We start from the raw sequence: 19,413 nt of genomic DNA, 5'->3' as shown, positions 1-19,413 counted from the left end.
CAGCGAATGAAGCCATTTCAAGTTATTCAAATATTCATTATTTGGTGAATACTTTAGCTGAATCCTTGTTGCTGCTTCGACTCTTTGAAGTCCCTCTGAGCCTCTTCCGTCTAAATCTGACTATATAACCATTTAGATAGTCGGGTCCTTGACTGAGGTGCCTCTTAGTGAAGTAAAAGAATAAATCATCTTCCTTCTGTTCTTTATTGTCTTCTTGCCCTCACACCCTTCAAAAGAAGGGCAACCAGTGATGTATGAAGAACTCCACTCATTTAATCTGCTTGCACAGTTATGCAAGAGGATTCGCACAACCATTTATGGACAGTATTGATCTTTTAGTCACGCTGACTTGCTCTCAAATGTAAATTATTTATGAGTGCACATAAGTTATGGGTAAACTCTGACTATGTGGAAGTGTCACAACGACATGCTGTAGACAGGCCAAATCTCTCCACAGGTAATTGCTTTATTTGTGCCTCATTCCTTAGCCTGTGTGGATTATTATTATTATTGTGGGCTCTGGTTAATGTCGTAAGATCTAAATAAGTTTGGATAAAAAAAATTACACAAATGCATTGCAAAGGGAGACATATTTAGTTTAATATGACATAGTGAACGGGCATTCAATTATAAAACCCTGCTGCATCTATTCATCTTCAGGCAATCTGTAAACCTGCCTGTCCATGAAAATACATTAACAGACTTATTAGTGTCTGTGCTTGCAAAATAAAATATACATGGATAATTGAGGACTGCTCCTAAAAGGACAGAGCCATCCTCAAGAGCCCGTTGGCCCCGAATTGCCACCCTTGCTGAGAAAGGGAGCTTGTGAATAAAACATGGCTGCCTGCGGAAGCTCTGCATTTTAAGTTTATGGGACGAATCCTCTTGCAGTTCTCATGAATACTATACCTATAATACATCTAGATCAGTGGGTCAGAAGGGAGGCGAAGACGTCCCTGGCGAATTTCCATAACAGTCAGAACCCAGAATCAAGGTCAGCCACCATGGACACAATCAGCTCTGAGCTCGCCTAGAGATGAGCACGAAAGCTGCGGGGGCTCAGGGGAGGTAGCCGGTCGGTGCTTTGAGTGATGCTGGCTCCTGTACACCTCGTGCGTGCCCCTGCTGTTTGCCCATTGTGTAAGAGCCCAGAGGCCAGAAGGCAGGGAAACAACCCCGCCTGTGCCAGTCTGCTCAATTTCAGCCCGATATCTATCACACACAGCCGATCGATGAAGAGTTCTTCAGCAACAGCCAGCAATGCCTGTAGGGGGATGACCTCTTGATCTCTGTCTGATTTCTTCACCCGTCTCTGATCGAGATCCATACTGCCAGCTTAGCTTGGCTTAGCCTGGCTTAGCTGCCCTCTGGACACAGACCTCTCTCAACAGGCACAAAGGTCAGCTCTATTGGAGAGTCCATTACTGCTAAAAAAAATACACACATTCCTTTCAAACCTCAGTGGGTAAGGATTTAAAGTCAGAGTGAATAGAACTGGACCGGAATGTGAAGTAGGATGTTAACAATCATGGGGAGATGTGAGATATGGACACATGTCACTCTGAAATTGATCTGTCAGTCTGCATCCCGCCCTTTGCGTCATCCCTGCATTTTTCTTCTTTTTTGAGCTGAACAAACTTTTTTTTTCAGCTCAACTTGGCAAAGTCAGGATAGAGAGGTCTGCAGCGAAAGCGATTTAGGTTCAGCGCAATGTATTAGAAAAACAAAACTATAAGTGGTTCCACAGGGCGGTGCAGGTCCTGGCCATTTTCTGTAGGTGCTGGAAAATAAGGCTGTGCACAAATACGGTGTTTTATGCATGAATTATGCAACGCTTCGGAGACCATCTTCCGAGATCTGCAGTGGCACAGTAAACAAGTCCTCTGACCTGACTTGTAGAGAAGCTTTCTAAACCGCAGCGGAAAGGTTAGCTGTCTTAATGGTGACCCACTAATATGCAAATGTCACTGTAATGAGCAAGCTTTGAGAGGTATCATCCTGCTCACCTATAATGTTTGTTCTCTGTTTAATAAAATGACTTTAAAGTCTATCCAAGTGACAATGGCTTTGCCATAAAAACCTCAGTGTGTGTGCTCGTTTGTGTGCAGTGGTGCAGTGAAAAGATGGTTGTTCTCGCCGTAAGTGCAGTTATGGGGTGTCAGTCCCTATCGAGAGCATTTTTACATCCTGCGATGACAAAGGAGCAAAGGCACGTAGAAAATGTTTAGGCACGCAGTCTCGAGTACTCAGATCATGGTTTAGAAAAGCATTTGTCACAATCGTCCGTCCTAGTTAGCATTACATGTAGTGTGCCACGTGCATACGGCAGCAGCCTCAATTAGTGCTACCACTTCATCATCAGCCTCTAAGCTGTAGTAGATGCTAATGGACTGTTTGCTTGGGATGCATCCATCAGCTCTTTATTGTAAACTGCATGACTCATGAGAAGGGGGAAAATGCAATGTTTCATTAAAACAGCAGGGGTATCCAACACAGGCTTGGCCGTAGTGGAATAAAGTGGCTAAGCTTTTCAGAAGACCAAAATCAGGTTTTTGGGAGGTGGGATGGGTTTTGGGGGAAGGTGGTTGTGAAAACTGTACAATGCATGATTGTGTAATACACAGCTTGCATAATTTTACCAGTGCCCTTGATGGGTTTTCTGCAGGATTAGCTGGGATGTAAGTGCTCATATCTCTATGTCTGACTATATGTTTGATGAATGGCACTCCAGATTTCACTTGCCTGGTAGAGAAAAGATATGCATTGCAACAGAGGGAATGGAATAGAAAGGAGTAAAATAAAACATTGGTTGGAAGATGCTGATAGATGACTTTATCATGCGAGAGCAGAAGTGGCCAGAGAAGGCCGGGGTGATGATGTATTGGTTAACAATACATCGAAGCAGTACGTGAAAGCTAACGGCTTCTTTCATTTCTCCTCATCTCTATGCCTGAGAATGCTCGTGTGAGTGAGCACAGTTTGGTGTCTCGGCTGGAATAGGAAGACTGATGAGTCCAGATATGATGTATGCCCTGTCCTCCCGCTCCCTCTCCATCACCGGGCATCCACAGCATGGGTAATGATGATGAGGGTAGCCTGGACAGGAGCACATTACTTTACGATGGTAAAAGATAATGGACCAGCCTCCTACTGTGCAGGGGAATCTGCTCAGGCATCCAATTACTGCCCTTAAAATCCATCTCAAGATGACAGAAAAAACCCCACAAAGCTTTTTCACACTTTTACTGAAATGGCGGATGCCTGCATTAAGGAGGCGGAGGTTGAGAAGGGAGGCAATTAATCTGCATTGTTATTAAATAAATTTATGCTCATCTGGAGCAAACAGGAGAAAAATACAGAGTGGAAAAAGGTCTCAAAAAAGAAGAAAGCATCTAAAAAGTAGGGGGAAGAGGAGACAAGCTAGGACAGCCACAGTGGTATTACAGTCGACAGAGGGAGTTCAGAAGCCTTCCCTCGCTCTAAACTGACGGAAACTTTTGAGTACTCTTTTCATTTTCGTCTTTTGAAATAATTGCTGCATTTGCAGAACTCCTGCTTCACAGTTTGAAATTGGTGACAAAGTGGAGAGCAGCGCTCTAAGCCCTCCCAGTGCAGGTGGATCTGTGACAACACACAGGAGGAGCCCTCTTCAAAGAGAGCAGAAAAAGGAGCGCTCATCTTTCAAAACGATGTCAGTGCTTTCCCAGAAGCGTCACCCATAGCAGAGCCATTCACTTGGCATGGGTAATGAAATAAAAGGAGCTTTTTATAATAATCACTTCAAGCAAGGGCGCAATAATTTAGAACACGCCGTAAATGGGGAGGGAATGGGTCTGAGGAGCCGCTGGAGTAATAGACCATAAATGTGATCAAACCAAAAAATCAGCTTCCCATTACTAATACTCATTAGCTTTATTACGTTATAACCTTTAGAGACGTGGTCAGTTATGGATCTGCGTTGAGTTTATGAGATTTCTGCTCAAAAAACAATTAGAGCGGTTTTTAAAGTACGAGTGACAAAATTCACTCCAGCTTATTAGACTAATTAGAGCTAATTACAGATGAAAAACACTTTCTAGAGAAGCTGTTGTGTCAACAGATGCCTTCAGCATGCTTTATGAAGTTTGGAAAATTGCCCTCTGTGATTGCGTTTGTCTGCCATCCGCTGCTTCTGCTCTTCTATGCGCTTGTTTTTCCATTTTTTCCATATTATCTATAACTTCGATGTGATGTCAACATTACTGATTTTTAAGCACGGTTACCTTAAAAAATTACAACAATAGCCATAATAGAGAAAGACAAATGCAAATAAATACGCAAAAAAAAAGCTAGTGGTTTGGCTACCTGGAGCTCCAGCAAGTCACATTTTTATATTTCTGTGACACAAAATTTTATATACCCTAAATTTGCAGGGTGTAAAATTTTCACTGCGGTCAACTGAGTTCTGTTTGCTATCAAGTGCATACCATGTGTGCGTGAATGGGTGGATGACTGGATATGTAAAGCGCTTTGGGGTCCTTAGGGACTAGTAAAGCGCTATATAAATACAGGCCATTTACCATTTACCATAGCAACAATGGCTGTTATAGGAAAAACATGTTTAAGTCACCGAAGAGTATAAGAAAAGTTAATTTTAGAATGTAGTTTATAAGTTGACAGGCGTGTTTCTACTACTGTTGGCTGGGATCTGGATCTGTCCCGGAGCTTTTCCCTATCAGTGGACGGCTGTCAGTCCACTGTTTATGCCAGCTGTCAATGCCAGGTGAAAAGCACCCACTTTTATTTACTCTGGAAGAGACTGTAAGACTCTGTGAAAGGAGTCCGATATGAGTCAGTAAGTAGGAGAAGCTCATTTCAGTTCAGCTGAGGAGATGCTCAACTGTCGGCAAATGCTGCTGTTTTTGTGCCGTTACCTACTGTTAGCCTCTGTTAGCCTCTGTTTGCCAGCATTAGTAAAACTTTCTTTAAAGTGGGCCATTTTGCACCCACAGTCTAGCGCTAGACTGCGATGCTTAGCAAATAAACTCTCATACAATGTGAGAATGTAATCGTACTGTTCGTTAGAGGAAAAGTCAGATTTTTTACATTAGCTAGCATAATGCTAGCTTATATTCAGGTGTTGCTGCATAGCCAGCTCTTTTTGTGGTGACAGGGACACGACAGGTAACTGTGGCAATAACAGGAATAAATGAGGATGTTTATGTATGTTAGAGTCATGGGGAGGAAGTGAATGATATTTTAATAAGATGTCAGTGGCACTGTCGCATTCCTTTGGATTTTAGCTTCTTTGGTGAAGCGAACCCCTTCTGTGATGATAAAACAAAGGTACAGTATGATCCTTCATATGTTAAGAATATAAATATCCCTTTGCAGCACGTCTTTTCCTTTGACGTACTATAAATGTGATTACGGAGAAGTCCTGTACTCAAATATGGTGGGGGATCATGGCAGCTTGCACAAGCAGCAAACAATCATCTGTGTATTTTTAATAGATTAATTATGGGTTTATGAGAATGCATCAGTTTATTGGAAGATGTAATGAAACACTATTCTATGTATATTTTTGTAGAGCATATACATTTTCTATTAAATAACCTAAAAAAATTACTGGCTGTGCCTTTAAAAACGCAACTATATATTAAATTTGGTCAGTCGTCAGGTTTGTACTGTGAAGGAGTATCAGTGTTTCTGATAGATGTAAGAGCATGTAAGTGTATAAACATTAACAATTAGTTTTGAGACAAATGAGAAACTGAATAACCATAATCTTTCTGACTGTTAGATAATTTAAACTGTTAAACTCCTTGATACATTCACCCAAGTATCCTTTAGTTGATGCTGTGTGCTCAGAGAAGGAGAAAAGAACAATTTAATGTCAGAACAGAAGACAGTTCATGGGATATTTTAGACAATAACAGTCAGTTCTTGGAAGGAAGTAAACCGGGCAAGCCAATAGAGATTAAAGTGACTTGGAAAGGTTGCAAATAGGACAAGTTACAAATTGTGATGGCTAAGTGACTGGATCAGAACATCTGCAAAACAGTGTGATGTTCCTGAGATGCTGCGGCTTAACAAAAGCAGTCAAAAGAAGGATAACTGGTGGGATTATGGATGTTTTTGTCGAGCAAAGACTGCACCGTGTGGTCCAAATTCTTAGAAGAGCTTCTGTATCACTATTATAGTAAGAAGCAACCGAAGAGGTGAGACTGGCAGGGCCAACAGACCTGTACACTGCCACAGGACAGTTTTAACATGAGCCTAAAGAAGGCAGGATTGACTGACCTGAATAAAGACTTGGGACTATATGTGACATCAGTCAAAAAACAGGAGGTTTCACCCAACCCAAGAAGAGAAGGAAAGAACAGAAGAGACATTGACTGAACCAGGAAGAAGATTAGCAACAGGGATAGAAGTGAGTAACTCAGGCTCGACTTGGCATCAGCTGATCTAGGAATGTCATCCATAAAGGTGACCAAACAAACTGTTCTGTGTTTCTGAGTGGTCACATCAACTGACCAGAAGTAAGATCAGGAAGCGGAATGACAGAGAGAGTTCTGACATTTACTTTTTATTGAGAAATCATCTTGAAAGTAAGCTCAGTCTCAAAATATATGACTCCCAGGAATCTGAGATGAAAAAGTAAGGCCCAGCTGTGGCTCAGGAGGTAGAGGAGGTCATCTACCAGTCAAATACTGAACCTCAAATTGCCCCAGATGCATTCATCAGAGTGTGAGTGCATGCACAAGTGTTAGGAAAAACACACACAAACACAAACTTCAAGGCACAGAATAAAAGTGTTTGTGGAAGGGTGGATGCGGCTAGTACTAAGAGTAGCTTAGGAGTACTTGGCTAAAGATGAAGCAGACCGAACCTAACACATGGGGTGTTGGTTGGCTAGATTAGAGAGCAAGGTAGCAGGCAGCCGGCTAGCAGCTGAAAACTCGGGATCAAGCATGGGGCTAGTGGGCAGTAGATTGGAAAGGAGCGGAAAGCCCCAGCATTAGGCATAATCCATAGAGGCCTCCTGAACATCATAATACCCTCTCAGATATTCCTTGCCCACGCTGCTTTGGCAGCATTAGGGCAACCCACATACCATTAAAGACTACTTCTGCTCCACGTTTTCCATTTTTGTGAAAATGGCAACTTCAGTTCCATGTGCAGAGACCAGTTTTGTTTTGATATTAGATTTTGCTTTCCCTTTCGGAGGCAAGATGGTGATGGCGACACACCTGCAGGTGTGTGCGTGTGTAAAGGGGGCTTGATGGCATTGCTCTTACATTACCTTACTTCCTCTTTTCTATCAGCGAAGAGTGTAGCAGGGAGGAGGGTGAGGAACTTATCTCTGGGCTTTTTCATGCCACAGTGATCCCAAGTAATCTAATTCAGCCTTCCTCTTTCTCGCTTGTGTGCTTTTCTCATACTGGTGCATGCAGATTGCAAAAATCCTTACGTGCCTGTGTGTATTTGTGGGTGTGCAGGTGGGAAAAAAGGGGGGAGGGGGGGGGGATAGAGAAATACAGTTAATGAGAGTTAATGAGTTCTGGATGTATCTCCATCTATTTGCGTTATGTGTTAAGTACTGCACCACTGGGGTGGCTGGAGTCGATGTGCACCTTTGGTTGTTCTCTGTGTGGGAGATGGCCACGGAGAAAAATGAAATAGCAAAGCAAAGAGAATATGTGTGCAGTCTTGTGCTGAACCCAAATAAAATGAAATTTTGAAAAAAGAAGTCCCCAAAAGAAATTTTAAAATTAATTTCTGATGATGAAAATGTCAGAAATGTTAGTATCAAAGGTATAGGCTGATCAGTGAAACCAGTCCTTTTTTATATACTTTATCCACACACTCACACATGATAGCAGCTGCTTCACTGACTTACTGACAAGCCCTCTGAACAGATTAGAAAATCAAGGTAAGGAAAACGAAAATCAAGACTTTCAGTGCATACAGGGCACAGACACACAAATGAAGAGACAGTGCATCGTCTTTTTTATGGGACACATAACATCTTAGCGATCTTTAAGGCTTCGGTCTATAAGTTCAGCAAATAATTGCAATATTTAGTTAATTGAGATGCATTTTGTCGCAGTGATAAAATGTGTGATTTATACTTAGCAGTGAAAACCTTCCTCTGTGCACAATGGGTGGAGTGAAAATGCAGGGACGTGTCTGCAGGCTTGTGCACTCATTCACAGACTTCATTTTACAAAAACAATAAAGGCAATACTGCCAAGAATACGACCTTGCACAACAGCTAAATACAATCAGATAATACAAATAAAGATTTTATTTACAGTGCGTTCACTGAGCGAGCGGGTGCAAAATCTCTGCTGGGGTCTCTTTTTTTACAAGCACAGGCTTTTGCAAAGAAATCATGCAAATCATCTTTGTAGTTTATGCCACTAGAAGTCATGTTTTCCTAGAGTAAGGAAGATGCACTGTTCATGCATCAGCGACATGAAAAAAGGGCATGAGAGAGGGAACTCGAGCAATACTGAAGCATTAAAAACATAACTTCAATTATCCCAGGACTGGATCTGGGAGTGAGGATGTCTCGAATTCCTCTGAATCTTGGAACAGCCACCCACAGGCACCTATCATCTACGCAGCTACAGGCAATACTTACAGAATAACAATGACAAAGCAGTCAGGTCTGTATCATGCAGATCAGAAGCACCGAATCAGAAACAAACGCAATCTCTGCTTTAGTAATCAGCACCGCTGTGACACTATGTCTTTCCCTTTTGTCAACACAACTGATTTCACTCATTTATTCATTTGAACGCTCTTGATCTAAATCAGAAACCGTGTTCTCCGGGTCGCTGAACAAAGCTACAAAGATGCACGAAATGCTCCTTGCATGAACCTCAACGAGGGATGAGCAACACAACCGACTACCTGCGCCTCGCTGAGGGAGACACACAGCTCCGGGCGAACCCTCAAGCCAGAGCCAGCCTTGAGACTCCAACTGTGGCCTGCTGGGAGCTACAGATGCTCTCGTCTTGCCCTGCTCCTAAACACACTTTGTGAGCACAGAGCAAACATCATTGCCTCTGCTTTCGCTGTCAAAACAACAGTCATGGAAGACGTTTAGAAGTCCTTTAGCAAAGTTAAAGCAGATACACTACAAAGAAACAAGTTAAAAAATAGAATCGAGTAAATGCAGTTATCTGTATTATCACTAAAATATATTTAAAGAATTAAAAGTTAAAATGCCTATTATGCAGAATAGCTTAATAGCTTAGTTAAATATAAAGGTTTGTTATTGAAACATGGGTTTAACTTTTTGTATATACAAAAACCTGAAACAGAGAACTAAGCTACTGTTGTCGGATACATGCAATTGATTAGAAAGTGTAATAATTCTCTGTGAAGTGTAATGAAGCATCAAATATAAAGCTGGAAAAGGAAAATAAAATGCTTCAATAATACTGTTAATTTCCACCCCAGCTGAGGAGCAACTGTCTGTGACGCATTATTTGAAGCATCCCAGAGGAAAAAGAAAAAAATCCTGCTCACTATAGCCTGTTTTTTCTGTCTCATTACAAAACAAATCATCTTGATATATATGGAGATTACTCATTTCTAAGCTGTTTCTCCCAAGCTTCCCCTTTGGACAAATAAAGAGCAAAACGAATGAAATCAGTCTAGGATTAATCATCCTGTCCAGTTTGATGAAAAAAACACGAGAAGCACAAGAAAAACAAGGAGACAAAGCCTCATTTTGATCAATGAAACAAAGTTCTTACATTTCACAAGCCCATTTATAAACCAATCAAGTTTTCCTTTCGTTCTCACCGTTATCTCAAAAGCTGATTGTTACAGTCAAATAAAGAGTGAGGGAGCAGTGAGAGAAAATGAGCATTTTTTAGGATCTTAAATAGGGATCGCAGTAGGATGAGAGGAAGGCCATTTCTCAAAAGCTGAATTTAAGCAAACTCTCATGTTAAACTTAAATTCTGTCATGTCTGAGAGCAACAGACTGGACAGAGAAAAGATTTTGAATAATTTGACATGCTCTTCCCCCTGGGATGGCATCACTGATATAAACATACTATTATCAAAGATTATTCAGCTTCAGCTAAATCACTCCGTATAACACGAATGCATTCTCCTTGCTGCACCAATCATTTATTAATACTTTGAATCTAATCTTTTTTGTTTTTTTTTTTTAAATCTGACCAGTCATAAATATACTGATATCCTGCTTATAATTAATAGGGCAAAAAGTCTTTGCAATGCATTTCTTTCTTGTCATGCAAACACATATGCAAATGTTGATTCTTAGTGTGAATTTACAATATGGTGCTCCATATTACCAGCATCTTCTACACGCATTCAGGGTAATGAGTCCAGCCATTTATATGTTTTGGGCACTGCACTGAGCTGGAAGTGGCATCACTCACCATGGCCAGGGGCACGATGCCCGCCACGTCCTCCTGAGCCAGGCGGATCTCTGTCTCCACCTCTTGAGTGGCAGCGCGACTGGCCGGGTATTCCACCTGCCAGGCCATCCAGCGGCTGCCCATCGGCTCTGGGAAGCTTTCCATTTTCAGATCCACCTGGAGCACCCTCTGAACTCCCATCTCAGGCCTATCAGCGTGCAGGAAAAAAAAGAGAGCGTGAGTGAATAGTTAAGCAGGTGGCTTGAAAAAAAAAAAGAGCGTGTGCGGATGTCGTGACTTATGTGTGTCGGTGAGTTCATTCAACCCAGTTTCTGGTCTAATGACGACAAATGGTAAAGGCTGATGAATGTGTCTGAGGTTGATATCTATGACATTTTACCAGCTGAGATTCTCCAAAATGCCAAGTCCCTTTGTGCATGACTCTCTGTTCAACTCTCTGCTTTATGGAATATCATCCTGCCCGCTCTATATTCCTCTCACACTTTACAGTAGGTGATGTGCAATGTAAACACAACCTACGGCACAATCTCCCCGACACTCCAAAGAGCAATTCAAAGGAATATTTCACCAAGAGTAACCCCCACTAAGTTGTTGATGGCTGGGTTTGTCACTGCTGCCCTTGTTTGCCTTGCAGGAGTATAAATATACGGCATGCTTCAGCTCGATCTACAGTAGGCCTGAATTAAGTCAGACAAATGGAGAGCGTCGATAACAAAATTTCCCATGCCGCCATAAGTCTCCGGTGCTCACGGTTTAAATATAGCCCTGAGGCAGGAAAGGTCAGCATTACACGGGAGCCGGAGGAGATGGGAAATGGCACAAGATCTGTTAGCCACATCTTGCGTGTCAAATGGCAGGACTCGGGCCCAATAAATTTCATGCACGGTCTCTGTGGCACACCGGCGCAAAACAGCATCATGTAATTTGAGCATGGTGTGGGGGAGAGACAGAGAAAAGCAGGGGTGAAGAAATTCACATGGTTTTTTGTTTGGAGAGAAGAGCCTGTGTGTATACAGCATGTGGGGAATAGTGTCAAACATGAAGCAGAAAAAAAAGCAAATAATACAACGCCATGAGGAGAGACGATACATTTAACTCGTGGAAAGACAGCACACGCAAATGTATAACATCCTAAATTATAAATAGGAGACTAAAAACAGTGGCAAAATAAATAATAGAAATATTCAGAGAGGACACATCTTTCACATCGTTCTCATATTCTTGCATCTGACACTGAAAGAATGAAAGATTTGTCACGCAGCAGAGCACAACAACCCAATTTTCACATCCAACAGAGGTGTGTATAAATAATTAAGATGACAACCAAACAACTTGTGTCACATTTCATATTATCGTTCTAATCAGAGTGTATGACTCGCTGAAAACACAGAACGACAGCGTGGACTTACGTAACCGCTCCACATTGCTGTGGAAAAAAACACAGATACTAATATCTGTATAAAGACGAGCAAAGTCACAAATTTCAGCAGGTGAAGAATTTCAACAGATGATGCACTAAACGTCCCGAAATAAAGTGCTTCAGTGTCACACAAAACCCGTGTCAGTCATCTGTCCAAGTGGCCTACTTTTCTTAGAACAGGCTTTTTTTCTTCTTTTTTAAAAGGGTTGTTCTGGAAAAAACATCTCACATTTTAGGCAGCCAACAAGGAAGACAGGCAAAAGAATGAAAGCGACTGCACAGCAGAAAGGTTTGATTATACTTTACATACACTGCCAGGTATGGGAAAAGAGCGCACACACTCACAAAGTCAAAGGGCCTCCAGAAAAGACAGACACAATGTATTATTAGTTTTTTCCCCCCTCTCTCCTTGAAACATGTCAATTATTTCCCTCCTTGCGTGATCCACTTGGCAGAGTTGAATAGCTGCCGTAAATGCTGCGACTTTTATGAGGTTACTGTATTTCTCCTTATAATAACAGTGTCAACAAAATGTTGAGGTTATGAGATTGTACATTGTACAAACAGGTCTTTCTTTTTAGGATGCAGACATGCTGCTAATATGGCAGTTTTGTGAGAGAAATACATTTCCTTCAAAAGCAGACAGCATATGACAGCAATATAAAAACAAGTGCAAGAGAAGGATAAGCACAGACATGAGAATGCACACTGTTAGTCATAGCTTGGTGTTTATTTGACCTCACCTTTGCTGGGGACTCATGGAAATAAGTTAGAGTGTGAAAAACACAGCTCTATGCAAAGGTCTGGAATTCAGTACGGTACAAAAAAATTTTGAGCTATAATATTACCCAATATTTTACCAGTGAAATTTGAAACATGTGCAAAACACACATGGGAATAGAGTATATAAGATCTGTATAATTCTAATGAGCTTAAAAGTCAGTATTTGGTTTGATCACCTTTATTCTTCAGCACAGCCTGAACTCTCTTAATCAAACTTTCTTGTCATTTCTTTCAGTAGTTTTAAGGAATAGTTCCCCAGGATTCTTGAGAGACATTCAAAGATCTTCTTTGGATGTTGGCTGCTTTTTGGTCTGTTCTCTGTCAGGATGATCCTGCACTGCTTCAATAATGTTGAGGGTTGAGATCTGAGGAGGCCAGTCCATGACTGTTTCATTGTATGTTTTCCTATCTGGGTATGGTTTTCATAGTTTCATGGTTTGGGATCATTGCCATTGGGAAAAAAGAAGCTGTTGACAATCAGATGCTTTTCAGATGGTAATACATGGTGGGTCACAATCTGACTGTACTTTGGTGCATTCATAATGCCATAAATTTTGACAAGACCAACACCACTAGCTGAAATACAACCCTAAACCATGACACAGCCTCCAAAATGTTTGCAGATATCTGTAGACATTCATTGTTGACTTTCCCCATACATAATAATGACTACTTAAACGAAAAATTTGTAATTTGGATACATCACTTGAGAACACATGTTGTCACTGACTTTCAGTAGAGATCTTGTGTAATTTGGCATACCTCAGACTTTCCCCTCTATTTCCCTTCTTTAAGAGTGGCTTCTTGACAGCCACCTTTCCACTGAGACCATTTCTGATGAGGCTTCAGTGAACAGTAGATGGATAAACTGAAGGGGCAGGTGCCTCTCTCAGGTCCTGTGTAAGATATTTGCTGGATTTCCCCCCCTATTTCTTGAGGACATGACTTTCAGATACTCACTTGCTATAGTTCACTTTTAGCACAGCCATTTCTTCTTTGTCCTCCACTTGTTCAGTTTCCTGAATTTTAAAGGACAGCTTCCTTTTGAAGTTTAATGAAATTGTGGAAGTCACATTTGAAGCCATTGTTTTAGCATTCTGGCCACTGCCATGATGGTTTTCCTTGAGCCAGAAGTGACCATATGCAAGAGAGTGGACTGCAAAGCTGCCAGTTAATGCCACTAAATTTTGCTAGAAGCTGTGTCCATAGACAATAGCAGTACATCACAAAGACACTGATGCCTGCTAATTAATCCTAAGTAACAAGCTTCAATATCAATCAAACACACCTGAGCACCAGCTTTTTAGTTAAGCTGTTAGTACAAATAATCACACTGGTCATCTCTTTTGTCAAATAATTGGACTAAAATAGTCGTCCGACAGCACAAACTGAAGAGAAGCTGTTCTGCTCCACTAGAACTTTTACTTCAGTGTCTCGGTGAAGATAAAGCCTGGATGGCCTCTAACTTCCTTAACTTTAATGAGAACAAAACTGACGTGATAATGTTTGGACCAAGTGGCAATCCCAGCACTTCTCATTTTAACCTGCACAGTCCTGAGCCTTTTATTAAGTCACACGCAAAAATTCAGAGGTTAAATTTGACACAAATTTCACCTTTGAAAAACGGATTAGCTCAGTTCTACAGCGGTCTTTTTTCAAACTGAGGCTTTTATCTAAGGTGAAATCATTTCCATGCTTTTATTACATCCCAGCTGGACTATCGTAACTCCTTAAATGTTGGGGTTAGTCGGACCAGCCTTGCAAGACTGTAGTTGGTCAAGAATGCTGCAGCTCGTCTTCTGAACATATTTCCCCGGTGCTTGTCTCTCTTCACTGGCACCCTGTTCACTTCAGAATTGGTTTTAAAATTTTATTGTTGACTTACAAAGCCCTGGATGGACAGGCTCCCGGGTATTTGTCTGACCTCTTGCAGCCTTATGCGCTCTCTAGATCTCTTAGATCAAATGATCTTTTGCTTTCAGCCATACCAAGGTCTAGGCTGGTTCACAGAGGTGATCGAGCATTTGGAGTCGTAGCGCCTAAACTGTGGAATAATCTACACATCAGACAGGCTCCTTTTAAAATCTCATCTAAAACACATTTGTATTCACAGGCTTTTAATACAGTATGAGAGTTATTTGGTATTTGGTACTAATATTATAAGTTATTTAATACAAATTATTTTGTGTTTCTGTACAGCACTTTGGTCAATGTTGCTGTTGTAATTAAACGTGCTATAAAAATAAAAAAACATAAATGAAACAAACATGGTGGAGTGATCTAGTTCAGTGACCCATAACATCGTGGTAAGTCCTAGCATAAATCTATCAGCCTAGTTAGCAACCAGCTATCAGTTAATGCGATATCCTTAAAAACTGAAACTTTAAGGTTTAAAAACACCCTGAAAGGCTTAGTTATAAAGAAAATTCAGCCCAGAGAGTTGTTATAATGGACAAATAGCTGCAGGGATCACAATCATTTTGTTGTACGAGGCTGTAAACTGTCTGCTCTTTGTTGGAAACGTCCAACCTTTTTATGTGCGAGTCCACAGGGATCGACTTTTGGATGCAAGGAAATACATTTTTTTTCACTCAATTCATTTTTCAGCCCCAGAGTTTGTAGTTTGAGACCTACAGGAAAGATTAACGAGGGACAAATAATGTGCTAGTCCTATTAACAGCATTGACGCCCAGGCAGCATCTGCAGGGAAGAGTCATCTTAAGGAGACGTTACAGAAATTACAATATCTAACGTATGCTAGGAGACATTTTGATAAGCTACACTCACTTTGGAAACAATGACATGAACAAGTGAATTAAAAAGTTAAACTGAGTTTTTGACTACACACATATTTTTTAGAAGATTTTGCCTTGACAAAAATAAGAATGTCAAAAGCTCTGTGGGGATCAATATGTACTGCTGTGAGGCTGTATATGGATTATTGTTAATTTTCTATCATCATTTAAATCCGCACATTAAAGCAACATTACTGGCTCCTAATCTGCCCAGAGCTTCCTCTGGTGCCCCGAAAACCTAGCTTGTGCTGACAGCACATATTAAACTCAATTCTTCTTCTACCACTTCTGTGTAAAAACGTGCCGCACTTAGCACCACCTTATGGCAGAAGCTTTGCATTCCATATCTAAATGTACTGCAGATTCAAAACTACTTAAGGATTGCTTATGAATACCTGCAACTGGAAAAATCATTAATTGCATATAATGCATATATGTATGCAATAAAATGAACTGTCGCTTATATCCAACAATATTTAACGGAAAATATCAGCAATATTAAAAATGTGTGGACCTCCACACCCTAACATCTGTTGTCCCCTTACATTAAAGGAAGAATGGATGCTTAAGTGACACTGAAAAAAGTTTGTACAACAATAGGCAACAATGATCCAAAGGACACCTCAAGAATAAACTAAAAGCTTTAAGAGTAGCTCTCACTGTCTCCTGGGCATTGCTGAATATCTCTGAGAAGTGGTATGCTTATGCTTACATGAATAAAGTGACCTGCGAGAAAGAATGGGTAAAAAATATTTACATTAATATGTGATTTGACAAATGGCTAATTTATAACGCAGTCGTGCATGCGATTGCAAAAATCAAACATGTGTAATTGCCCGTGTCTGACCAAATGTCTTTTTTTAAATAATGATACTTAAAAACCAAAGCTCCTGCTCACATGAATTGCTAACCAATAAAGTGAAAAACAGATGGCAAAAAGAAGAAATACAACGACACGTTCCTGCCTCCTAAAGTCACATAGCAGCCCTGGCACCACTCCACTGACTGTCCTCTGTACTTGACCCCCATTGACACACATCAAATAAAATGAAACCTGACAGAAACATCGGTGTGAGGCTGACTGTGGTCACAGTTGTTGAGTCAGTGACATCAACCATATACACCAGCATGCCATCCTGAGTTGACCTTTTTTCTGCAAGTCTGCTAATCACATGGCTTGCTGGGGGAAACTGTTCATTTCTCTGTCACTTCCAGCATGGGGTCTAATTCAATTAGCAACAAAAGGGGGCTGTGGATGCTTGCCACACAGCTGGCCTCGGTCTGATAATTATCTGTAAGCTAGCCACGGTTTGACTAAATCTGAGAGCAGACAAACGACCAGAGGGCAGCCAAAGGCAAGAGAGAGATAACAGGCCCAAAAGTTGGAAGCAGCTGGCCCTTTGGTTCTAGGGACCGGACTGGAGAGGAAATCAGACTTGACAAGGTGCTGTCGGTGACGGCTGACAACCAATGCACTGAGAATAGCACAGAGATCTCTGAGAGGATGGTGTTTGGGCCCATTCAGGTTGCCCATAAATCACAATGACACCAGCAGATCTGTCAGACACGCACAATGAAACATAAGTGAACACCCTAGCATCATAATGTGTTTAAAATGCTATATGAAGCTTAGGAATGCATCAAAATGACAATGTAAAGTCAATCATTGCCGTTAACGGATGTGATTATGATAACGGCACCTTTTCACCGGATTTGCATGCGCGCTGGTATCCCTACAGGTTAAAGAAATGCAGATTGCCTTTACTTTTCTAAAGTTTTCCACTGCCGTGTGCTATATACCATCCATCAGCTCCGTTGTACCCACCCATATATCGGCTTATCCTTTAGACTGTCATGGAGCGCTAGAACTGATTCCAGCTTACATTGGGTTAGAGGCAGGGTACACCTCAGGCAGGCTCATCACCAGTCACTCACTGAGCTGACACTTAAAGACAGCAACTCATGCTCACGTTCACACCTGCAAACCCCCTCCTAAGACACAGGCTTGCATGTCTTAGGAGGGGACTTTTAAAAATGTTTTATAAATGCCTAAATCCACAGTATCCAGTAGCTGAACACATTTGGCTAGACGGTTAACTCCCAGTTAGAGTTAGAAGCCAACTGTAAAAAAGAAAAAAATACCTCTTTATTTTCTGTATTATTTAAGCACATTAGGAATGTGGGTTGGTGGAGTTTGGTGACTCACTGCTGAGTCTAGACAAAGAGCTGCTGTCTATTCCATTACATTTAACAGACAAATAAAGGAGTAATATCAGCCTTCACATAACTCTAAGATAAAAAGCATTTTTTTCACATTCTCATGCACATCCTGCAATCTAAAAAGCAATAAGCATCTAAAATGGCCTGTAAACACTCTTAAAAGAGTGTGTTCAGCTTACTGCCGTGTATCACACTGAAAAGGAAGCACGACTGAGAATTATTTTTTATTTCTTTAAAAAGATGCTTTGGATGACAAAAAGCGTGAATCCAAAAGTACCTGATTCTTGGTTTTTTTTGCCAGTGAAATAAGTTAATTAGGTCGTATTGTCAGCTCTGTTTTGCAAATAAAAAAAGAACAAATTACCAAAGGTGCAGCACGTAGGTTTAAGGTTATAACAAATACCCTAGTATATTTAGCTAATATTCTTCCATATGCCCTTTCAAAAGCACGTTATCAACAAACTCAAACTTCTGTCTTCACTAATTACACAGTCTAAAAAGCACCTTGCACAGGTTATTCAGCTCAATCTTATCTTGTTAGCAGCATACTAGAGAACTATTGAATTGATGCTGCGAGAAGGTTAAAGAAAGATAGATTTAAATGTCAAAATGAATAAAAAGACACAGGACAAAGTTATTGGAAGAATTTCCTTTTTAGCAGACATCTCCAGAGAAGGAGCTATAATTGAAAGTGCTTCTATTGTGCCATTATCAAACTCCATGTGTCATTGTGACACTCCTTGTTTAATCTCCCTCTGATGTGATAGGATCATTGTGTCCACTGCCTCGTGGGATTTGGAGAATAAGAGAGAGAGATAGACAGGGAGCTTTTGTGGAATAAGTAAAGTGACATTTTCAGGTCCAATTTCTTCATTTCTTCAACTTGTAGGTCAAGTATTCTTAGACATCCTGTCATATTATAGTTACAGTAGAATAACATCCTCACGCCCAGCTGCACATCTGTAGTTAAAGCAAGACTCGTCTTTTCTAACTGTATGCCATGGGATGCACAGTGTAAAGTGTAAACGACACTACAAAGGCTCACAATAAACACCAGCAGAGAAACTGAAGAAACATTGCTGATACATGCAACAAGGGCTGTTGAACAGAATGCCAGAATGAATATGCATAATGCAAGCTGATGGGACCAGAGGAGATGCTGTCCAGAACACTCTCAGACAGCGTCTGTGTGTGTGTGTGGCATGGGGCCTCATGCATGGAACACCAAACTTCTTGTGGGTGAAAATAATGAAATTTGTAGCTTCAGTGGTGCTTGAAAACAGCACCCTGAATCTCTGCTGTTCTCATGCTCCGTCACCTGGAACAGCAATAAACCAGTCAGCAGAATGGAGCTAGGACACACACGTACCCCCACACAGACACACACACATACACACACACAAATAGTTGTCCGTGTAAGTATGTGCAAACACAATACATGCTCTGCACCGGTGCATCAGTGTGGGAATCTGTCGCTGAACACACACACACACACTTATAAATACTGCTTGTATAAATATGAACATATGAAGTTGGTGATTGTTACAATAAAATAGAACATTTTAATCGATTTCTTTTTTTCCTCCAAAATCTAGGACCTGACTATGTACAGGAAAGCTTAAAACAGTATGCAAAAGAAAAAACAAATAAATAAACAAACAAAAAGTTAAATAATTGTCAGTTTCATAATGAGCAAAAACATTTTGGGAAAAGACCACAAGGTAGAGGCTTTCCTTGGAGAAGGCCCCTTTGGTGTCGTAACCAAATGTCAAAAAACAAAAAA

The 19,413-nt window shown here is 40.9% G+C and overlaps 1 protein-coding gene across 1 annotated transcript in view; it reads right to left on the bottom strand.

Moving 5' to 3' along the window:
• The window catches only part of si:dkeyp-14d3.1 (transmembrane protein 132C), a 156,114-nt gene that overhangs the window by 35,569 nt on the left and 101,132 nt on the right, over nucleotides 1–19,413 (bottom strand). Inside the window, exon 4 of the mRNA XM_040019706.1 lies at nucleotides 10,413–10,599. Within this exon, the coding sequence (XP_039875640.1) occupies nucleotides 10,413–10,599 (187 nt within the window). The remainder of the gene's footprint in view (nucleotides 1–10,412; nucleotides 10,600–19,413) is intronic.

Source organism: Simochromis diagramma, unplaced genomic scaffold (genome assembly GCF_900408965.1).
Source record: "Simochromis diagramma unplaced genomic scaffold, fSimDia1.1 OVJJ01000822.1, whole genome shotgun sequence".
Classification (NCBI taxonomy): Eukaryota; Metazoa; Chordata; class Actinopteri; order Cichliformes; family Cichlidae; genus Simochromis; species Simochromis diagramma.
Note: the sequence above shows the minus strand (reverse complement) of the source record. Positions and strands in the feature narration are given on the sequence as shown.